At 37.4% G+C, this 24,404-nt stretch overlaps 1 protein-coding gene across 2 annotated transcripts in view; it reads left to right on the forward strand.

Annotated features, from left to right (window-relative positions):
* The first annotated feature begins 2,616 nt into the window (after positions 1-2,616).
* Positions 2,617-24,404, forward strand: part of UBA6 (ubiquitin like modifier activating enzyme 6) — a 91,083-nt gene continuing 69,295 nt past the window's right edge. Inside the window, exons 1-2 of one of the 2 annotated variants that reach the window (XM_068542864.1) lie at positions 2,617-2,729; positions 6,534-6,596. In XM_068542864.1, coding sequence (XP_068398965.1) covers positions 2,659-2,729; positions 6,534-6,596 — 134 coding nt within the window. In that variant the 5' untranslated portion in view covers positions 2,617-2,658. Of the gene's footprint in view, positions 2,730-6,530; positions 6,597-24,404 lie in introns of those variants that run through there. The other variant, XM_068542865.1, reaches the window with a different exon arrangement.

The following is a 24,404-nucleotide window of genomic DNA, read 5'->3' on the forward strand; positions in this document are numbered from 1 at the left end:
TAAATATCTTACAATTTTATTTGTCAATTATATCTTGATAAAGCTGGGAAGAAAATAGAAAAACTCAGAAGTTAAGGTGACAGAACTCAGGAGAATTAGTAATAAAGAATTAATTACACACAACAGATTATGATTTTTCCGTTAAGAACCTGAACCAATCCTTAGGTCAATGTTTTTCTCATCATTTTCGTTGTCTGACGCTCATTCTCTAGTAATTCTCCAGTAAGGGCTCATGAAAATGAAAGTCTCATCAAATACTGATATCATATCAAGTGTTGATAATAGTTTATACCCTTTGTACGTGAGAGTTAGTTTTGCTGGATATAAAATCCTTAGTGCATGCTTTGTCCCTTGAGTACCCAAAATATGTTGGTCCACTTTCTTCTGGCAAAAGTTTCACTGTGAAAAGTCCAGTGATATTCCAATTTTCTTCCCCATTTTGCAAATGTAAGAATACACTAAAATCTGTTAAATCTGGGTATCTGTTACATTGTTTGTTTGAAATAATTCACACTATACTTCACCAAATCTATCATGACCTCAATTTTAAGAACACCATTATTTTCTGTCCTGATAAAAAAGAAAAAAATACATTGCAATTCCAAGGAAGTTAGAATGTAGAAAAATGTGGATCTTAGATAATATTCAGTATATTCATTTTCTATTGCTGTATAACAACTTATCGTAAACATAGTGGCTTCAAACAACACAAATTTATTAGCTCACAGTTCTAAGGTCATAATTGTGGGCCCATCACAGCTGGTTCTCTGCCCAGGGCCTCACAAAGTTGAAATCAAGGTACTAGCAGACCTGTTGTGATCTGGAACTTGGGGTTTTCTTCCAAGGTCATGTAGGTGTTGACCAAATTTAGTTCCTTGCAGCTGTAGGCCAAGGTCCCCTTCTCCTTATTGGCTGGAAGCTGGAGGCCACTGTAAGCCCCTAGAGGTCATTCCCATTCCTTTCTATGTGCCCCCTTCCCTTTTCGAAGCCAGCAATGGAGATTTTCCCTCCCAACAAATTCCTTCTCACACTCTGAATCTCTTTCTCCAGGAAAAGACCAGTCTCTTTTAAAGGTAGAGAGGCAATTTACAAATAACAAACATACACTGGAAGGTGACAAATCTCAAAAAATAAAAATTTTAAAGTGTACACTTGATTTTCCCTCAGTCTAGAATGCTCTTCTGCTAGATATTCACAGGACTCACACACTTAGGTTTTTAGCTCAAATGTCACTTCTTCAAAGAGGCCACCTTTGACTACTATGTCTAAAATTGTCTCTCTCCTCCTCTCCAAGTCTCTTTCTTCACGTTATAAAGTTTTCTTCATCGTATTTACTTTCTAATGTTATTTTTCATTTATTTTCCATTTTTTGCCTTCCCACAATGAGACTGATGAAATCAGGGATCACTGTATCTCTATCACCCAATCATTGTCTAGTCATTAGGCCCTAATGTTTAACAGGCATTCAATAAATATTTAAGAAAGAAAGGAACAGGGAAAAGAAATTAGGAGAGAAACTGGTGTTATTTGCGGAGCGAACCTTTCAAAGATATTTATATCTATTAATTTTAGAATAAAGAGAGAAGACAGGGGATAAGTCCAGTCCTAGAGCAGAACCTTGAAAGAATGGGACACAGACCAAGTTCATTTTCATGATTATGTAGAAAAGGTACACAACTTGACTGAGAAATCTGAATGACGGCATAGGTGAGCAATAAGAAGTTTCCAGGTATTTGGAGATGTGCAAGTTGAAAAGAGAACAGAGGCACGAAGGATAATGCCCTTTTGCCTGGACCCTCTCTCCACACCAGAATGGGAAGAAATTCTAAGTAAAAATATCATACATTACAGATGATATAAATATAGAGTCAAAGTATTTGTCAGTTTTTAAAATCCTACAGACATTTCTCCAAACATACACTTATTTAGAATGAAAGATAAATCGTAATATTATTGAGTCACACTAATTCTTGTTGTTTTCCAAGAAAAGTGAAAGGGGAGTCAATGGAAAGGGAATTAGATGAGAGGTCCTTACACATATGTTAAGGTACTTAATCTGGCAAGTCACACCAACCGTAAATTTCTGTCCCTCACAAAGTTAAGGGGGCAACCTGGATGCCATATGCCATTCATGGCTCATAAAATCACGATTCTATCAAATTTGTGACAGTGCTTGACGTAGACGTCCAAAATTATTTGTTAAACGTGTAACGTCTTAAAATGGAATCTCAGACTGGAAATCCGGAGCTACTTATTACTAGCCTTCGGGTTTTTTAAAAGTATAAAACGGAAGGGGTTTCTTCTTCCTGCTATAAAACTCTTAAGGATTTTGCTACGCAATCCCATCACTTCGCTGGCCACTGGAATCCTCTGTGTCTGGTAGGTGACTCGTACCTTCAGCGATTTGGTTCGGTTTACATCTGCCAGACCCCAGTCGCAACAGTCCACTCCCTGCAATCACCTGCAGCAAAGCCCACTCCACGACCACCCCCAAACCGGAAGCCAGGACGCCTCTGGGCTTGACGGGAAGGCGCCGCCGGGCTGCGCGCTCCCCCAGGCCCGCCCCCTCCGGTGACGTCACCGCCCGCCCCTTGACCTCGCGGTCCTGCCCCCTTCCCTGCCTCCCAGTATCCAGCGGCGGTTGCGTCTCGGGAGGCGATGGAGGGCTCCCAGCCGGTGGCCGCACGTCAGGGGGAAGAGGCGTCCTGCTCCTCCTGGGGGGCCGGCAGGTGAGAGGACGTGTGTGGGCGCGAAGAAGCAAGGCGTGGCGGGCAGGACCCAGGGGCCGGCTTTCTGCTTCTCCCCCTAAGGCGGGCAGGGAGCGCGCGAGAGGCCGCGGGGCTGGCCAGAGCCGGCCCTGGGCGGCTAGGGGAGCGCGCGGTGTGGGTGTGGCGGCGTGGACTCCGGCCTCTGCGACTGCCGGCTTCGCTGAGGAAAAAGCCCACTTATCGCCCCTTTCAGCGCTTTCTCAGTTCTGGTTGGGGTCTGCCATCCTCCTTCCCCCCAGTCACCGGACGTGGAGGGGAGGAAGGGGCTCCGGCGGAGAGTTCTGGTCCGAGTCGCTCGGTGTGAGCTTCCCAGACCTGGTGCCGGACACCTTCCCTCCTTTCGATAAAGTGAAAGCTAAGCTCTGCTGTGCGCTGTCCTCCGCTGAGATACTCCTTTGAAAACTATTACCAGAGGGAACTTGGTAATAATGAATCAGTGGTAGTCAGGACAGTCTGAGGCCTCCGTTGACTGCACTTTAAAAAGAAAGAAAGAGAGAAAAAGAAATCCAGGAAAAAAACACGAGTTACCCATTCTTATTTCCCAGTTGGTGTTGAGGTTCATGTCTTTTACATTCCGGCAAAAATAGAGGGGAAATGTGCGTGTAGTTCCTGTTTCAATCATTTCGTAATTAATAAAGCGGATAGTTATATTCTGCCCACTACCAGAATACAATATGCCAAAGATAAAAGTGGCGCATATTTGATTTTGAGCTAATGTGAATGTTCACAAACCTGTAGCATTTTCACCAGCTTCAGACTGAAGGGATGCTTTTGGTACCATGGTATTACCTGCCATTGCCAGCATTGCCAAATTTACTTGGGAGATATTATGTAATACAAACAAAACCTCTCCTTATTTAAAGCATTTTTGATTGCCATGTAGACCTTATCATAAGAATGATTTTTGAAATATTCCAGTAAGGCAGAACTTTCTGAAAAGTAGGTGCCAGTGGTATCATTAAGTGACAGAACGGGTTAGAATGTAGCTCTTCGCATGTTTACTTAAGAGCTTTACCCACTAGACTATTGCCCTCCATGCAAGGAAGATAGCTAGTGAAAGTATACCAGGGATAAGAAAGCTGTAATAAAAATTTTTGTTACAGTGCCAGGGTATATTGTGTATTTGTGTGTTTTTATTAGCTAGAAGCTGATATCACTTGATCATCTAATCAATATTTGATAACAGAAATAGTCACATTTTGACTATTATATTTTCAAATCCTTTGGCTTGTATAGCAACACCAGGCCTAGAAAATAAGATTCCAAAACTGAATTTTGTGCTATCACGTTGTTTTTAGAATACTGTAATTGATAATTAGAGCTTCCCAAAACCTAGAATGGATCCCACTTTTGCCAAGATGATATTGATCTTAGCTGTCACCGTGGCTCAGGCCCAAATGTCCCAGCTGGTTCCCTCTGCCCAGGAACTATTTCTGTTTCCCAGTGTTTACCTATTATCATTTTTCTTTCTGTGCTATGCTGTGAAAAAATTGGAATGAACTGCAGTAAATGATACATCACTTTGTGTCTTGTTACGCTAGTATGTTTAACCTTTTTTTAATTTTTAAAATTCATTTAACAGATTTTTTTTTTTTAGTGCTTTCTTCATGCCTACTGTGAGAGGCAGTAGGCAGTATAATGTGGTTGTCAGGAGCTAGACTGATTAGATTCAGGGCTCAGCCATTTACCTGCTCTGTGACCATGGGCATATTATTTAAGTTAATCTCTGTCAGTCTCAGGTTTTTTCCTCTGTTCAATGGAGATAGTAATAGTGTCTATCTCATAAAGTTGTTGAAAGGGTTAACTGAGTTAGTACATGTAAAGCAGTTAAAGCAGTGTGTGGCACATGTTTGCTCTTGTTATTAAATGCCAGGTACTGTTTTAGGGATTTGGAATACAGTAGTGAATTCCTAATGGATCATGTATTCTATAGGGGAAGGCAGATGATAGTTAATGATAATGAAAAAACTACATAGTTAATGATTTGAAGAAAATACAGCAGGTTAACAAGTTAGGGAGCTACTTCGTTGATTGTGTTACCAAACCAAACTTGGTCTGCTTACCCAATGCACACCAAAGCCAATCTCCTGACACCAGGTAATGGTGAAGAAAAGTACAGTTTATTGCAGGGCCAAGCAAAGAGAATGGGCAGCTCATGCTCAAAAGACAGAAACTCCCCATTGGCTTTCAGGGAAGGGTTTTTAAAGACAGTCTGAGGAAGAGGGTCGTGGGGTGTGTGATCCATGCTCAGTTCTCTGATTGCTTGACGGTGAGGTAACAGGGTAATGTTTTTGGAACCTCAGTCATCAACCTTGTGGTTCCAACTGATCAGCAGTTCAGCACACAGTTAACTTCGTACACCTGGTGGGAGTTTTAGCATCTGCGAGACAAGGAAAGGTCCTTGACTTTGTTTTATGGCTAAACTATTATTACTTTGCCGTGCTTGACTGCTTTCCTTTGTTTCTACATTTTCTCACCTCTCTGATTAAATTTGCTCTTTGGAACTCAGGGAAAGCCTAGGAGGCTAAAACTTTTGTACAAACAAGCGGGGAGGGGAAGTCTGTCTCAGGGAAGGCCCCACAGGGTCCTGCTCAGTTTCAATAGGGTGATCCCAAATGGTCTATGTGATATTTGTGAAGCAATATTTTAATAGAGGCTTAAATGATAAGAGTCAGTTATTCAGAGATCTGAAGGAAGAACATTTGAAGCAAAGGGAATAGCAAGTATAAAAACACTGAAGTGATAGCAAGCCTGGCTTTTTGAGGACCATCAAGTAGGCCAGTGTAGCTGAAGATAGTGAGCAAGAGAGAGAGGTGTGGGCGTTGAGGTTGGACAGGTAACTGGGAGACATACATAAAGGCCCTATTATGTATGTTAAGGTGTTTGAATTTTGTTCTAAGGGTAAAGAAAACTTACTGAAGGATAATTCTAAGTTAGGGAGTAATGTCTGACTACATTCTAAAAGTTTTAGGCTGTTAGATGGAAAATAAAGGGAAGGGCAATAGAAATAGAATAGTTAAGAGGCCTTTGAAGTAGTTCACATGAGATATGATGATGGTTTGGCCTGAAATTGTATTGACTGAAATAGTGAGAAGTGATCAGATTTGAGATCCCTTTTGAAGGTAGAACTAACAGCACTCACAGATAGAGAAAATAAGGGAAAAGTTAAGAAGATCCTTAGATTTTTGGCCTGAGCATGTGAGTAAATGGTGCATCATTTGCTTGGTGGTCCCAAGTGAGTTGGGAAACACTGGGGAAGAATAGATTAAGCAAGGGAAATTGAATTCTATTTGAGGCTTGTTATGTTTGTGATACCAGTTAGACATCAGAATAGAGATATTGTTCTGGCAGATGCATAAAATCTGGAGGGCAGAGGAGAGGTCAAACATGTAGAAATAAGCTTAGATATCATTATATGGTAAATTCCGAGTGTGTATATTATAGAAGGTTTATGGGGCACTCAAATAAAATTGCTAAAATATAGATCCATCAGAAAATATGTAGCAATGATAAGCAACACCTGAGAATAAAACAACCATGGGTTCTTAATTTTATAATACACACAGGGTAGGCAGTCAGTGAATTTAATCTTGACCTATTTTTAAAATCTAAATAAAGTGGTAAATAATAAAATATATATCTGGTTTGTAAAACCTGTTTTAGTAACTAGTGAATCTGATCCCATGTATAATTGAATTTTACGTTACAGAATATGAATATTGAATAGCCATACTGGCCCTTATAAGTTATGTTTTCTTTTTTCAGTGTGAATACAAATTTGCCCAATATGCCAACAGAATCTGTGGAGATTGATGATGCATTATACAGGTAAGAACCTTATGGAAACTGAAACATTTTCCCCATTCATTGTTCTCCAGTAACGGAGTAGTTTTATTCAAAGACACCATTAGGCCTATGCAGAATTTTGTAATATATATTCTAAGAGTTCCACTCAAGTTAAAAATTTGGGTTTCTTTTTTTGTTTTTTTTACTGTAGGCTGAAAGCTTGAATAATATTTAAATCTTGGTTGCGTTAGGTTTAGGTGATATGACTAAGAATGATTTTGCTATCCACTACAAAATATACCTCTTGTTTCTGGACAGGAGTACATATTTATGTCCTTGGTAGTGCAGGAGTCTCATGAAAGACAATTCATTTCACTTTAGTTAGTTATACAGTAGCATCTAGAGACCATGTTAACTTCAGTGTAATCTCATTAACAACATTGCATGTTTGCACTGTATAGACAGTGGAGAAGTATTTTGTGATTGAAGAGCTGTGATTTGAATGGAATTTAGTGGGACTTTTTTTACCATATTTTTTCATGAAATAAAAATACTTTTTTCAAAATTAAAGAAAAATTAAAAACACATAAATTGCTGTCATTTCTAGTAGATACTTTGAGATGTTTGCATGGAAGATAGTATACTCTCAGTTTAAAAGTTTTTAGATTTCCTCTATAAGTAATCATGAAAAAATAAATTTTATGTAGGTAGAATTTGGAACAATAGGCTCATCATGTATTTTGGATTTCTTTCTATATTTTTTTATGTGGGATGCAGAGTCAATTTTGAGTAGTTTAGGAGGAGCTGATATATACCACCTGGTATGTTGATTTCAAGTCACATTTTGTGCTATACCTTGGAAGAAGAGATAAAGACTAACTTGATTTTGCTTACGTGAAAACTGTTTTACCATGTGGTCTCCTGACTGATTATACTTCAGAAGTCATCTTAAATTTGGACTCTTTATCTGTAGTTACGATGTTCTTAATGTCCTTCTGATCATATTCTTGGGATAACAAATGGCAGCTCCTTGAGATAGCATCGGCTAATTTTTTTCATTATTTGTTGCAGTCCTTGTGAAACATTTTTATATCCCTCCAATCCTATAATGGCTGATTAATGAACATAATTTTCAGTAAACCAGAGATTAAATTTTCCATTTGCAAAGCTAGGTAAGTAGGCTTACAGTTCACTTGTAGTCAGTTTGCTGGACTGAAAGTTATAGAATATAGCAATTTAGGTATCATATATAGCAGTTCATATATGATCAGGTATTGCTGGATTATAAGGTAGTTCTATTTTTAATTTTTTAAGGAACCTCCATACTGTTTTCCATTGCAGCTGGACCATTTTACATTCCCACCAACAGTGCACAAGAATTCCAGTTTCTCCACATTCTCACCAACACTTACTTTCTCGGGTTTTATTTTTGTTTTACTATAGCCATCCTTACAGGTGTGAGGTGCTATCTCATTGTGTTTTTGCATTTCCCTGATGATTTGTGATTTTGAGCACCTTTTCATATTCCTGTTCGCCATTTGTGTGTTGTTGTTGGAGAAATGTCTAGTCTAGTCCTTGCCCATTTTTTAATCAGGTTATAGGCAGGGTCGGGGGTGGGGGTTGCTATTGAGTTGTAGTTTCTTATATATTTTAGACATTAAACCCCTTATCAGATACCTGGTTTGCAAATATTTTCTCCCATTCCATAGTTTGAGTTTTCATTTTGCTGATTGTTTGCTTCGCTATGCAGAAGCTTTTGAGTCTGAGGTAGTCTCACTTGTCTGTTTTTGCTTTTATTGCTGTGCTTTTGGTGTCATATCCAGGAAATCCTTGCCAAAACCAATGCTGAGAAGTTTCCCTCCTATGTTTTCTTCTAGAAGTTTTATAGTTTCAGGTCTTTTGTCTAAGTTTTTAAACCATTTTGAGTTGATTTTGTGGATGGTGTAAGGTAGAGGTCTAAATTCTAATCTTTTCATCTTTTGTTTTGGAAATCCAATTTTCCCAATGCTCTTTGTTAGTCCAAACCTACGTTTTCCTCTGAGTACACTGGCCATACTAGACTACTTCTTACCATAGTTTATGCATTTACACCTGCTGTCTTTTCTTTTTTCTTTTTAGTTTATTTTTGGCTGGGTTGGGTCTTCATTGCTGCGCGATGGCTTTCTCTAGTTGCGGTGAGCGGGGGGTACTCTTCATTGCAGTGCACGGGCTTCTTATTGTGGTGGCTTCTCTTGTTGTGGAGCATGGGCTCTAGGCGCGCAGGCTTCAGTAGTTGTGGTGCATGGGCCCATTTGTTCCGCAGCATGTGGGATCTTCCCAGACCAGGGCTCGAACCTGTGCCCCTACATTGGCAGGCAGATTCCCAACCACTGCACCACCAGGGAAGTCCCCAAGGTCAATACTTTAAATACTATTTATTTATTCCTAAATACTGTCATTGAAATTTGTTTAATATTTACTAGGTATAAAAGTTTTTCCCAGATATGAATAACTGAATCTCAGGTTATAATTATTTGTAAACATTTAGGCTTTCCTACGAAACTGAAACTCTATAAAATCTACAAATCTTGAATTTGTACATATTTGTCTGATATTTGTACATATATTTAGGTAGGAAATATTTTTAGGGCAGTTTCAATACCTACTTTAACAAAGTGGCTTGCTAAATATATTTCACTTTTTTCTTATTACTCAATCTTAAATTACCTCATAGTTACTGATCAACTAAACCTGAAATTATTCTCAGAATCTAAAAATTTCTTTTTTGGGGTGGCGGAGCACTTCTAACAGCATTCTGGGCCCCATCTCTCTTTAATTTTGCATCTTTATGGCCAGTAAATTGTTGGGTGAGTTAGACAGCTAGTTAGACTTGAGCCAGTTCTGTAGATCTGCCCATTTCTTTTCCTCTGAATATATGCCTGAGCCTGCTAATCCCAAGATTTATCTAAAAAAATGAATGAGTCCCAATTTAGGACTCAAGCCTTGGTTTTCTAACTCTCCTTTTACCAAAGAACTCTCTGTTGGTGGTAATTAAAACTAATTCAGATAGTGATAAAATGATACTTTGCTGTCTCTTTTTTTATGCTCCTTGCATATAGGTTCCTGTGTAGAGATCACTATATGAACAAGGCGTGAATATCAGAGCAGCATCAGGGCATTCTTAGCTTTCTGGATTAATACAGTCATAATAGTATCAAAACTGTGTGTATTCTCGTGTAATACTAGAGGAAACTTCTCTGGCTTTTGAGATAACAGTTTTTCTGGATTTGCTTCTACTCCTCTTGACTTCTTTCTCAGACTTTTCTTAGTCTGCTCTTGCTTTGCCTGCACCATAAATGCCAGGTTCCAATTTGAGGAGTTTTCTCTCAGTTCATGCTCTAGTTCATATCCATTTCCATGATTTTAGCTTTCTGTCTATATTTGAGTCCCTTTCTTCAGCTTTCTTCTTCCAAGCTCAAGACCTTTGTTTTTAAATGCACACAAGGTGCTGTTTTTTTGTTTGTTTGTTTTGGCTGTGTCGGGTCTTAGTTGAGGCATGCGGGATCTTTTCATGACGGCACGCAGTCTGCTCAGGTTTCTCTCTAGTTGTGATGTGCAGGTTTTCTCTCTCTAGTTGTGGCACACAGGCTCCAGGGCACATGGGCTCTGTAGGTTGCAGCACATGGCCTCTCTCGTCGAGGTGAGCAAGCTCAACAGTTGTGGCACGTGGGCTTAGTTGCCCCGTGGCATGTGGGACCTTAGTTCCCCGACCAGGGATTGAACCCGCATCCCCTGCATTGGAAGGCGGATTCTTTACCACTGGACCACCAGGGAAGTCCCACAAGGTGCTTTAAAGGTAAACCAGACAGATGTTCAGCAAATAACTACTTTTTTTTTTTAATTGACGTATAGTTGATTTACAATGTTGTGTTAGAATATCTACTTCTTAGAGAAACACTATGGTACAGTGAAATGAACATGGTCTCTGGATTTAGAGGAGAAAGTTCACATCCAATCCTGACATTTATATGAACCGAAACTAGTTATTTAATCTTTCTGCTTCTCATACTTCTCATGTGTAAATAAGAATAATAACATCTCTTAAGAATAATATCTAAGTCTTAAAGTGTTCACCCAAAAACTTAATATAAAATTTTCAGCATTAAGTAGCACTCAACCCCATTGGAATCCTTTTCCTTCCCTCTTCCCATTCCCAAGCTTAATTAAATGGTGCCACACCCACTCAGTAGCCTAAGCTAGAAACCTTGGTGTCATCTTAGGTTATTCCCTATTTGTCATCTTCCAAATTAAATTTTTTAAATCCTTTCAGTTCTTTTTAAACAACTCTTAATTCCAGTTCTTTCATTTTCTCTCCCTGCATTTGGAATCTCTCAATTGAACTATTATAATATTCCCTTATGTGTTCTCTTTAAAACTATTTTTGTCTCTAATCCATCTTTCATAAGTTATTCAAAGTTGTATTTTTGGCACTTACCTTGGAGTCCATGGCTTCTTGGCTTAAAATCCTTAAATGATTCCCTGTAATCTACATTGATGAGGCCAAACTGTACAATATACATTTAAGCCCTTTTATGGATACAGCATAACAGTGGCTGACAGTTTGAACTTAGGTATTAGATCTGAATTTGAATCATTCTCCATCATTTATTAGTGTATGATCTTAGGTTACTTACCTTTAAGTCCAATCATTTCTTTCATTTATTCATTAAATATTTAATGAGAAAATGTGCACAAATTGCAAATAAATTATGAAGAATAGTACTGTACCTATGAATTCAGTAGCTTCTAATTTACCATGAGTTATGAGTTTTTAGCCTCCATGTCACTTCTCACCACTTTACACTCTGACATCCTATTCTTTAGCCTTGTTCAGAATTTATGTATATATTGTCAAGGTCTAGGATTTGATTTTGCCCTATTTACAAGCTAAAAGCTAGCCTGTTATTGTTTAGTGGATGATAACATAAGGTGTGAAACATCTGGGTCAGAGAGAGGATTTCATTACTTATAGCAAACAGCATGGGCATCAGCCTGGTATTGGTTCCCCTTGCTCTCAAGTCCCATGGGAGTGACGCCATGGGCCCAAATGGATGCTTGGTACATATATCACTGCTGAGGAACACTGAATTTGGGGGACCCACCCAAAGCAGTAATCAAGCCTGCTCTTTGTCTTGGAGAGAGATTCACCTTATACCTCAAAGTTAAATACAACCCTGAGAAAAGGCCAAGTGAAGAGTAGTCAGGACATTGCCCACTAGGCATACCTAGAGAGACATCTAGGAGTTGAAAGACCCATGAAGGAGTGTCTCCCAACATAAATACGTATTTTTCCACAGTTTTATTGAGGTATAAGTTAATATAAAGTAAACTGTACATATTTAAAGTGTACAATTTGATGTGTTTTGACATGTGTATATACTCATGAAATCATCACCGCAACCTAGATAACATCGATCAAAGCTAAACATTTTCTTTGTGCTCCATTGTAATCCCTTCCTCTCTTCTCTCTCCAGCTACCATTTGCCCCAGGCAACCACTCATCTGCTTTTTGTAGTGTAGAATAGTTTTCATTTTCTAGAATTTTATATAAATGGAATAATACAGTATGTACACCTTTGGGAGGTCTGGCTTCTTTCACTTAGCCTAATGATTTTGAGACGCATATATGATGTCGTATCAGTAATCTGTTCCTTTTTATTGCTGAGTTATAGTCTATTGTATGGATATACTGTAATTTATTTAACCGCTTAATAATTTTTGATGGGCATTTGGGTTGTTTCCAGGTTTTGGCTATTACAGATAAGGCTGCCATGAGAATTTATATACAAGTTTTAGGGTAGACATATGCTTTCATGTATTCTTAGATAAATACTTAGAAATGAATGCTGAGTTGTATGGTAGGTGTATTTCTTAACTTTTTAAAAAATGCTGGATTTAAGAAGTTTGCCTAGGAGGAGACCTTCAAGGTGGCGGAGGAGTGAGACGTGGAGATCACCTTCCTCCCCACAAATACATCAAAAATACATCTGCATATGGAACAACTACTACAGAACACCTACTGAACACTGGCAAAAGACCTCAGACTTCCAAACAGCCATGTGGCTGACAGGGTCTTGGTGCTCCGCCGACATGTCAGGCCTGAGCCTCTGAGGTGGGAGAGCCGAGTTCAGGACATTGGACCACCAGAGTCGTCCCAGCCCCACGTAATATCAATCGGCGAGAGCTCTCCCAGAGATCTCTGTCTCACGCTAAGACCCAGCTCCACTCAATGACGAGCAAGCTCCAGTGCTGAACACCCCATGCCAAACAACTAGCAAAACAGGAACACAACCCCACACATTTAAAAGAGAGGCTGCCTAAAATCATAAAAAGGTCACAGACACCCCAAAACACACCACTGGACATGGTCCTGCCCACCAGAAAGACAGGAGGCAGCCTCATCCACCAGAACACAGGCACCAGTCCCCTCCACCAGGAAGCCTACACAACCCACTGAACCAACCTTAGCCACTAAGGACAGACACCAAAAACAACAGGAACTACGAAAAGGAGTAAAAGCCTGCGAAAAGGAGACCCCAAACACAGTAAGTTAAGCAAAATGAGAAGACAGAGAAATATGCAGCAGATGAAGGAACAAGGTAAAAACCCACCAGACCAAACAAGAATTCAGAGTAATGATAATAAAGACGATCTAAAATCTTGGAAATAGAACGGAGAAAATACAAGAAACGTTTAACAAGGACCTAGAAGAACTAAAGAGCAAACAAAAAATGATGAACACCACAATAAATGAAATTAAAAATTCTCTAGAAGGAATCAATAGCAGAATAACTGATGAAGAAGAACAAATAAGTGACCTGGAAGATAAAAGAGTGGAAATAACTACCGCAGAGCAGAATAAAGAAAAAAGAATGAAAAGAATTGAAGACAGTCTCAGGGACCTCTGGGACAACATTAAACATACCAATATGCCAATTATAGGGGTCCCAGAAGAAGAAGAGAAAAAGAAAGGGACTGAGAAAATATTTGAAGAGATTATAGTTGAAACTTCCCTAATATGGGGAAGGAAATAGTCAATCATGTCCAGGAAGCGCACAGAGTCCCATACAGGACAAATCCAAGGAGAAACATGCCAAGACACATATTAATCAAACTATCAAAAATTAAATACAAAGAAAAAATATTAAAAGCAACAACAGAAAAGCAACAATTAACATACAAGGGAATCCCTATAAGGTTAACAGCTGATCTTTCAGCAGAAACTCTGCAAGCCAGAAGGGAGTAGCAGGACATATTTAAAGTGATGAAAGGGAAAAACCTACAACCAAGATTACTCTACCCAGCCAGGATCTTATTCAGATTCGACGGAGAAATTAAAACCTTTACAGAGAAGCAAAAGCTAAGAGAATTCAGCACCACCAAACCAGCTTTACAGCAAATGCTAAAAGAACTTCTCTAGGCAGGAAACACAAGAGGAGGAAAAGACCTACAATAACAAACCCAAAACAATTAAGAAAATGGTAATAGGAACATGTATATCAATAATTACCTTAAATGTAAATGGATTAAATGCTCCAACCAAAAGACATAGACTGGCTAAATGGATACAAAAACAAGACCCATATATATGCTGTCTACAAGAGACCCACTTCAGACCTAGCAACACGTACAGACTGAAAGTGAGGGGATGGAAAAAGATATTCCATGCAGATGGAATCAACAGAAAGCTGGAGTAGAAATTCTCATATCAGACAAAATAGACTTTAAAATAAAGACTACTACAAGGGACAAAGAAGGACACTACATAATGATCAAGGGATCAATCCAAGAAGAAGATACAACAGTTGTAAATATTTATGCACCCAACATGGGAGTACCTCAATATATAAGCCAAATGCTACCATAAAAGGGGAAATCGACAGTAACACAATAATACCAGGGTACTTTAACACTCCACTTTCACCAATGGACAGATCAACCAAAATGAAACTAAATAAGGAAACACAAGCTTTAAATGATACATTAAACAAGATGGACTTAATTGATATTTATAGGACATTCCATCCAAAAACAACAGAATACACTTTCTTCGCAAGTGCTCACGGAACATTCTCCAGGATAGATCATATCTTGGGTCACAAATCAAGCCTTGGTAAATTTAAGTAAATTGAAATCCTGTCAAGTGTCTTTTCGGACCACAGCGATATGAGACTATATATCAATTACAGGAAAAAAACTGTAAAAAATACAAACACATGAAGGCTAAACAGTATGCTACTAAGTAACCAAGAGATCACTGAAGAAATGAAAGAGGAAATCAAAACATAACTAGAAACAAATGATGATGAAAACATGATGGCCCAAAACCTATGGGATGCAGCAAAAGCAGTTCTAAGAGGGAAGTTTATAGCAATACAATCCTACCTGAAAAAAAAGGAAAAATCTCAAATAAACAACCTAACCTTACATCTGAAGCAATAGAGAAAAAAGAACAAAAAAACCCCAAAGTTAGCAGAAGGAAAGAAATCGTAAAGATCAGATCAGAAATAAGTGAAAAAGAAATGAAGGAAACGATAGCAAATATCAGTAAAACTAAAAGCTGGTTCTTTGAGAAGATGAAATTGATAAACCATTAGCCAGACTCATCAAGAAAACAAGGGAGAAGACTCAAATCAACAGAATTAGGAATGAAAAAGGAGAAGTAATGACTGATACTGCGGAAATACAAAGGATCATGAAAGATTACTACAAGCAACTCTATGCCAATAAAATGGACAACCTGGTAGAAATGGACAAATTCGTAGAAATGCACAACGTTCCGAGACTGAACCAAGAAGAAGTAGAAAATATGAACAGACTGATCACAAGGACTGAAATTGAAACTGTGATTAAAAATCTTCCAACAATCCAAAGCCCAGGACCAGATGGCTTCACAGGTGAATTCTATCAAACATTTAGAGAAGAGCTAACACCTATCCTTCTCAAACTCTTCCAAAATATAGCAGAGGGAGGAACACTCCCAAACTCACCCTACGTGGCCACCGTCACCCTGATACCAAAACCAGACGAAGATGTCACAAAGAAAGAAAACTACAGGCCAATATCACTGATGAACATAGGTGAAAAAATCCTTAACAAAAATACTAGCAAACGGAATCCAATAGCACATTATAAGGATCATACACCATGATTAAGTGGGGTTTATCCCAGGAATGCAAGGATTCTTCAATATTCACAAATCAATCAATGTGATACACCATATTAACAAACTGAAGAATAAAAACCATATGATCATCTCAATAGATGCAGAAAAAGCTTTCAACAAAATTTAACACCCATTTATGATAAAAACCCTCCAGAAAGTAGGCATAGAGGGAACTTATCTCAACACAATAAAGGCCATATATGACAAACCCACAGCCAACATCGTCCTCAATGGTGAAAAACTGAAACCATTTGCGCTAAGATCAGGAACAAGACAAGGTTGCCCACTGTCACCACTGTTATTCAACAATGTTTTGGAAGTTTTAGCCACAGCAATCAGAGAAGAGAAAGAAATAAAAGGAATCCAAATCGGAAAAGAAGAAGTAAAGCTGTCACTGTTTGCAGATGACATGATACTATACATAGAGCATCCTAAAGATGCTACCTGAAAACTACTAGAGCTAATCAATGAATTTGGTAAAGTAGTAGGATAAAAATTAATGCACAGAAATCTCTTGTATTCCTATACACTAATGATGAAAAATCTGAAAGAGAAATTAAGCAAGCACTCCCATTTACCATTGCAACAAAGAGAATAAAATACATAGGAATAAACCTACCTAGGGAGACAAAAGACCTGAATGCAGAAAACTGTAAGACACTGATGAAAGAAATTAAAGATGATACAGACAGATGGAGAGATATACCATGTTCTTGGACTGGAAGATTCAACATTGTGAAAATGACTATACTACCCAAAGCAATCTACAGATTCAATGCAATCACTATCAAACTACCAATGGCATTTTTCACAGAATGAGAACAAAAAATTTCACCATTTGTATGGAAACACAAGAGACCTGAATAGCCAAAGCAATCTTGAGAAAGAAGAACGGAGCTGGAGGAATCAGGCTCCCTGACTTCAGACTATACTACAAAGCTACGGTAATCAAGACAGTATTGTACTGGCACGAAAACAGAAATATAGATCAATGGAACAGGATAGAAAGCCCAGAGATAAACCCACGCACATATGGTCACCTTATCTTTGATAAAGGAGGCAAGAATATACAATGGAGAAAAGATAGCCTTTTCAATAAGTGGTGCTGGGGAAACTGGATGGCTACATGTAAAAGAATGAAATTAAAACACTCCCTAACACCATACACAAAAATAAACTCAAAATAGATTAAAGACCTAAATGTAAGACCAGACACTATAAAACTCTTAGAGGAAAACATAGGCAGAACACTCTGTGACATAAATCACAGCAAGATCCTTTTTGTCCCACCTCCTAGAGAAATGGAAATAAAAACAAAAATAAACAAATGGGACCTAATGAAACTTAAAAGCTTTTGCACAGGAAAGGAAACCATAAAGAAGTTGAAAAGACAACCCTGAGAATGGGAGAAAATATTTGCAAATGAAGCAACTGACAAGGAATTAATCTCCAAAATTTACAAGCAGCTCAATATTAAAAAAACAAACAACCCAATCCAGAAATAGGCAGAAGAACTAAATAGACATTTCTTCAAAGAAGATATACAGATTGCCAACAAATGCGTGAAAGGATGCTCAACATCTCTAATCATTAGTGAAATGCAAATCAAAACTACAGTGAAGTATCACCTCACACCAGTCAGAATGGCCATCCTCAAGAAATCTACCAACAATACATGCTGGAGAGGGTGTGGAGAAAAGGGAACCCTCTTGCACTGTTGGTGGGAATGTAAATTGATACAGCCACTATGGAGAACAGTATGGAGGTTCCTTAAAAAACTAAAAATAGAACTGCCTTACGACCCAGTAATCCCACTACGGGGCATGTACCCTGAGAAAACCATAATTCAAGAAGAGTCATGTACCACAATGTTCATTGCAGCTCTATTTACAGTAGTCAGGACATGGAAGCAACCTAAGTGTCCATCGACAGCTGAATGGATAAAGAAGATGTGGCACATATATACAATGGAATATTCCTCAGCCATAAAAAGAAACGAAATGGAGTTATTTGTAGTGAGGTGGATGGACCTAGAGTCTGTCGTACAGAGTGAAGTAAGTCAGAAAGAGAAAAACAAATACCGTATGCTAACACATATATGTGGAATATATAAAATGGTTATGAAGAATCTAGGGGCAGGACGGGAATAAAGACGCAGACCTACTAGAGAATGGACTTGAGGACATGGGGAGGGGGAAGGGTAAGCTGAGACGAAATGAGAGTGTGGCACTGACATATATACACTACCAAATGGAAAAATAGATAGCTAGTGGGAAGAAGCCACATAGCACAGGGAGATCTGCTCGGTGCTTTGTGTCCACCTAGAGAGGTGGGATAGGGAGGGTCGGAGGGAGACTCAAGAGGGAGGGGATATGGGGATATATGTATACATATAGCTGGTTCACTTTGTTATACAGCATCAACTAACACAACAATGTAAGGTAATTATACTACAATAAAGATGTTAAAAAAAAAAAGGAAGAAATGCCAAAATGTTTTCCAAATGCTTGTACCACTTTACATTCTTACCAGTAGCGTGTGAGGGTTGGAATTGCCCCACATGTTCACTGAGCACCTGCTATGGTTAGTCTTTTTAATTTTGGCATTCTAGGGTGTATATAATAGTATTATGTTGTGGTTTAATTTGCATTAATGACTAATGATCTTGAGCATCTTTTCATGAGCCTATTTGCCATCTATCTACTTTGGTGAAATGTCTCTCTAAATCTTTTGCCTCTCTTTTTTTTGTTAGGTTGTTTGTCTTAGTGAGTTCTTTATGGTGTATGTTCTCTATGAGAACATCTATGAGAGTGTCCTTTGTTATCTATATGATTGCAGATATTTTCTCCTAGTTTGTGACTTGTCTTTTTTTTTTTATAACAGTGTCTTGCAGAGCAACATTTTTAATTCTAGTGAGATACAACTTTTTAGTATATACTGCCTGCTTTTTGTTGTCCTACTTAAAATATGTTTGTGGATGTTTCCTGGTGGCCTAGTGGTTAGGATTCCAGGCTTCCAGTGCTTTGTCCCGGGTTCAGTCCCTGGTCAGGGAACTGAAATCCTGCACACTGTGCAGCTCAGCCAAAATAAATTAATTAATTAATTAATTTAATTGAAAAATAAAAGGTGTTTGCAAAACTCAAGGACACTAAGACTTTCTCCAGTGTTATCTTCTTGAAGTTTCATGGAATTAACTCTTAAATTTAGGTGTATGATCCATTTCAAGTTAATTTTTGTACATGGTGTGAAGTGGGGGGTCAAGGTTTATTTTTTTCCATATTGCTCTCTGATGTCTCAGCACCATATGTTGAAGATTTTTCCATTCCCATTGAATTCCCTGCATATCTTTGGCAGAATTCAATAAATTAAATATCTTTGGCTTTATTTCTGGAATCTTCTATTTCAGTGATATATGTGTCTCTCTTCATGCCAGTACCACACTGTCTTGATTACTGTGGGTTTATCATAAATTGTGGAATCTGGGAGTAAAATTTCTCCAACTTTGATTTCTTTTGTAAAGTTTGTTGGGCTCTGTTAGGTTCTCTGAATTTCTACAGCTTGTCAATTCTTTAAAAAAAAAAAAAATCCTGGAATTTTGTTTGAGATTGTGTTGAGTCTGTAGTTCAGTTCTGAGAACATTGATGTTTTAACTGTTGAACTTTAAGAATTTTTTTTTTTTTTACCGCTAAATACTTGAGTGTGTATCTCCTAAAAACAAGAATATTCTCTTATATAAACACAGCATAATGATGAAAATCAGGAAATTAACATCAATACAGGACTATTAGCTAATTTTCCAGGCTTATTCACATTTCATCAGTTGTCCTAAAAATATCTTTTACAGAAATGAAAATCCCAGATCACACATTACATTCACTTGTCAAGCCTGTTTAGTCTCCTTCAATTGGGAGCATGCTTTAAGAATCTTTAATATGGTATGTCTGTCAGTTTATTTCTGTACTGTCTTTAGTAGTGTTATATACTTACCAGTGCAAAGATCTTGCATAATTTTTATCAAATTAATCCCTAAGTATTTGTATTTTTTATACTATTGTAAAGTAAATGGTAATTTTTGAATTTCAATTTCTAGTTATTCATTATTCTTAAATTGGAGCACAGTTGATTTTTGCATATTTACTTCTTATCTTGCAATCTTGCTAATCTCACTTATTAGTTCTAGTAAAATTTTCTGCAAATTCCATAGTATTTTCTAGACAGTCGTGTTGTTTGAAAATAAAGAAATTTTACTTCCTCTTTTTCAGTTTGGGTGCCTTTTGTTTCTATGTCTTGCTTTATTACAGTGGCTAGAACCTTCAATACAGTGTTGAATGGAAGAGGTAAAGGCAGGCAACCTCTCTTTCTTCCTGATCTTTGGTGGAAAACATTCATTTCTCCATAAGGAGTATGATGTTAGCTACAGGTTTTTCATAGATAACCCTATTAGGTTGAGGAAGTGCCCTTCTATTACTGGTTTGCTTAGCGTTCTGTTGTTTTTTACAATCAGAAATCGGTATTGTTTGTCAAACACTTTTTCTGCATTCATGGAAGTGATTATATGGTTTTTCTTTAGTCTTTTAATGTTGTGAATTACAATTGTGTCTTTTAGAGTATTATAGTACCCTTGCATTCTGTTTCTAAGATAAAGCTCACTTGATCATGATGTATTTTTACATGTATATATAAAAAATCTGTTAAGAAGTTTTACAACTATGTACGTGAGGGATACTGGTGTTGAGTATTTTTAACTTGAATGATTTTGTCTGGTTTTGGTATCAGGGTGATACTGACCTCACAGAATAAGCTGAGAGGTATTTCTTCTTCAAATTTCTAGAAAGTTTGTGTAGAATTGGTATTTTTTTCTTAAATTTTTGGTAGAATTCACAACGAAGCTGTCTTTGGAGTTTTCTTTGTGGGAAAGTTTTTAACTACATATTAAACAGCTAATAGATAAAGGGATATTCAGGTAATATATTTTTTCTTGAGTGAACTTTAATAGTTTGTGTCTTTCAAAGAATGTGTTCATTTATCTTAGTGGTTGAAATTAGTGGCATAAAGTTGTTTGTAATATTCCCAGAATATCCTTTTCAGTGTCTGTAAGATCTGAATGATGTTCCCTTGCTCATTCCTGATAATGGTAATTTTTCTGTCTTCTCTTTTTTCCTGATCATTCTGGCTAGAGGTTTATCAATTTTATTGTCTTTTCAGAGAACCAGCTTTTAGTTTAATTAATTTTTTAATACTTCTTCTGTTTTGTATTTCAGTGATTTCTGTTCTTTTGAGGGTTTTTTCCTGCTTATTTTTAGTTTAATTTGCTCTTTTTCTAATTTCTTAAGGTAGAAGTTGAGATCATTGATTTGTGAGACCCTTCTTTTTTAATATATCCATTTCATGCTAAAATTTTTCTTTTGAGCACTACTTTGTATGTATTTGAGAGGTATGTGTTCATTTTCATTCAGTTCAGAAAACTTGTAATTTTCTTTTGATTTCTTTGACCCATGCTTCATTTAGAAGTGTCTTATTTGTTTTCCAAATATTGAGGAATTTTTCCAGAGATCTTTCTATGCTTGATCTCTAATAACTCCACTGTTATCAGTGGGCATAATTTGTGTGACTTAAATTTTTTTTTTAAGTTTTTTTAGTGCAGAATATGGTCTATCTTGGTCAATGTTCTGTGTGTATTTGGAAAGAATGTGTATTCTGTTATTTATTGGATTGTCCTATCAATGTCAATTAGGTCAAATGATTAATAGTGTTGTTCAGCTCTTCTGTATCATTACTGATTTTCTGTCATTCTTTATATCAGTTACTGAGAGAGTGGTGTTGTCCATAATTTCCTGTTTGTATATTTCTTATTTCAGTTCTACCAGTTTTTGCTTCACGTAGGTTGAAGCTCGGTTATTAGTGCATAAACATTTAGAATTGTTATGTCCTCTTGATGTATTGACCATTTTATCATTATGAAATGGCCCTCTGTATCCTGGTGATTTTCTTTGCTCTGAAATCTGTTTATCTGATATTAAAAGTCTGCTTTTCTCTTGATTATTGGTAGCATGATATCTTTTTCCACCCTTTGACTTTCATTTGTATATTTAAATTGGGCTCCTTATAGATAGAATATAGTCGGATTTTTCTTTTTATTCAATCTGACAGTCTTTTTTTTTTAATTAATTAATTAGGCCACATTGGGTCTTAGTCGTGGCACGCAGGCTCTTCATTGCAGCGTGGGGGCTTCTTTAGTTGTGGCGCACAGGCTTCTCTCTAGTTGTGGCATGCGGGCTCCAGAGCGCGAAGGCTCAGTAGTTATGGCACGAGGGTTTAGTTGCCCCGCAGCTTGTAGGCTCTTAGTTCCCTGATGAGGGATCAAACCCACGTCCCCTGCATTGAAAGGCATTTTCTTCACCACTGGACCACCAGGGAAGTCCCTGAAAGTTTGTCTTTTAATGGAGTGTTTACACCATTTATATTTAATGTGGAATGTTGATACTGTTTTTGCTGTTTGTTTTCTAATTGCCTATTCTGTTACTGGTGTTCCTTTTTTTCTCTCTCTCCTTTTTTTTTTGTTGAATAATTGAGTATTTTAATTATATTTTATCTCCTTTAATTGGCATGTTACTCTACAGGTGTCCCTCACTATCTGGGGAGGATTGGTTCCAGGAGCCTCCATGTACACCAAAATCCATGGATGCTCAAGCCTCTTACATCAAGTGATGTAGTACAATGAATACAGTTGGCCCTCCATATCCTCAGATGTGAATATGGAGGGCTGACTGTATATTTATTGAAAAAAATCAACATATAAGTGGACCCACACAGTTCAAACCTGTGTTGTTCAAGAGTCAACTGTACTTTTTTCTTTTGCCTTTTTTAGTGATTACTTTGTGGTTTATAGTGTACATCTTTAATGTGTCACAGTGTGTGTTCAAATCTTATTCTGTCACTTCCTGTATGACATAAGAATGTTACAACAGTGTATTTCTGTTTTTCCTGTTCCAGGATTTGAGTTATTGTTGTCTTAACATTTTACTTCTACTTATGTTATAAACTCACAGTACATTATTGTTTTTGGCTTAAGCAGTCAATTATCGTTAAAAGAGATTTAAAAAATAAAGAAAAGGGGGTTTTGTATTTATCCATAGATTTGTCATTTCTGATATTCTCTATTCCTTTGTGTAAATTAAGATTTCCATCTGGTATCATTTTCCTTCTGCCTGAGGATTTGCTGTAACATTTCTTATAGTGAAGGTCTGCCAGCAATGAATTCTTTCACCTTTTGTGTGTCAAATGAAGTCTTTACTTCCTTTTTTTGAAATTGAGTATAGAATTTTAGGTTGACAGTGTCTTCCTTTCAGTGTTCTAAAAATGTTGTGCCGCTGCCATCTGATCTGTACTGCTTTCCTGGGAGAAAGTTGTCATTTGTACCTTTCCTCTGCATGATCTGTTTTCTCTGATTTTTTAAATATTTCCTCATCATCCCCAGTTTTAAACAATTATGATATGCCTTGGTATAGTTTTCTTTATACATCTTGTTCTTTGTTTGCATCATGGTCTGTGAGTTTATTGTGTTCCTGGAAAATTTTTAACTGTTTAGTTCTTCAGTTATGTTTTTCTCTCCCCCTTTCTCTAGTCTCTTTCAGGGACCTCAGTTTCACATATATTAGACCAAGTGAAGTTGTGCCACAGCTCATTTAAGCTCTGGGTTTTGGGGTTTGTTTGGGTTTTTTTCCCAGTCTTTTTTGTTTTCATCTCTGTGTTTCATTTTGTAAAGTCTATTGCCATGTCTTCAGGTTCACTTCTGCAGTGTCGAATCTGTTGTTAATTCCATTCAGAGTATTTTTCATCTTGGATTTTATAGTTTTCATCTCTAAAAGTTTTGCTGCTTCTTGAGCATATGAATTATATTTTTAATTATTTTAATGTCTGTTTACACATTCTATCATCTGTCATTTCTAAATGTGTTCTATTGTTGATTTTTCTGTTCACTGTAAGTTGTATTTTCTTGCTCTTTTGCATATCTGTAATTTTTTAGTGTATGTCAGACATTATGAATTTTACTTTTTTGGTTGCTGGATAATCTTGAATTCCTTTAAATATTCTTGAGCTTTTTCAGGGACACAGTTAAATTACTTGAAAACAATTTTATTTTCTCAAGGCTTACTTACTTTTAAGCTTTGTTAGGTGAGATGAGAGGAGACTCAATTCTGAGGCTACTTTTCCCCCAATATTGATGTAATATTTTTCAGAGTATTCTATCCAGTGTCCTCTGTATTATAAGGTTTTCCATTTGGCTGGAGAGGAACACAAACTGTTTCTGACCCTGTTTAAAAACAGTGATTGTTTCACTTGCACTTGTCACCTGGTTCTTTCCCCAGCTTGAGGTTGTTTCCTCATCTTAACTTAGCTGAAGACTCAAGGAGAACCCTCTACAGATGTCTGGTGTTCTCTCTGTGCATCTTTCTGCTCACAAATTCTAGCCTTGAATTCACAGCTCTGTCTCTTCAATTCAACAAGGAGACCACCAGGCTCTTCTTGGGTTTCCCTTCCTGCTCTGTCTCCTGGAAACTCTCCAGGCAGTGGCTAGGCAATCATAAAACTCACCTCATTTATTTTTCTTCTCTGAGATTACTGTCCTCAGTTACCTATTTTCC

This window comes from Eschrichtius robustus, chromosome 4 (assembly GCF_028021215.1).
Source record: "Eschrichtius robustus isolate mEscRob2 chromosome 4, mEscRob2.pri, whole genome shotgun sequence".
NCBI classification, from domain to species: Eukaryota; Metazoa; Chordata; class Mammalia; order Artiodactyla; family Eschrichtiidae; genus Eschrichtius; species Eschrichtius robustus.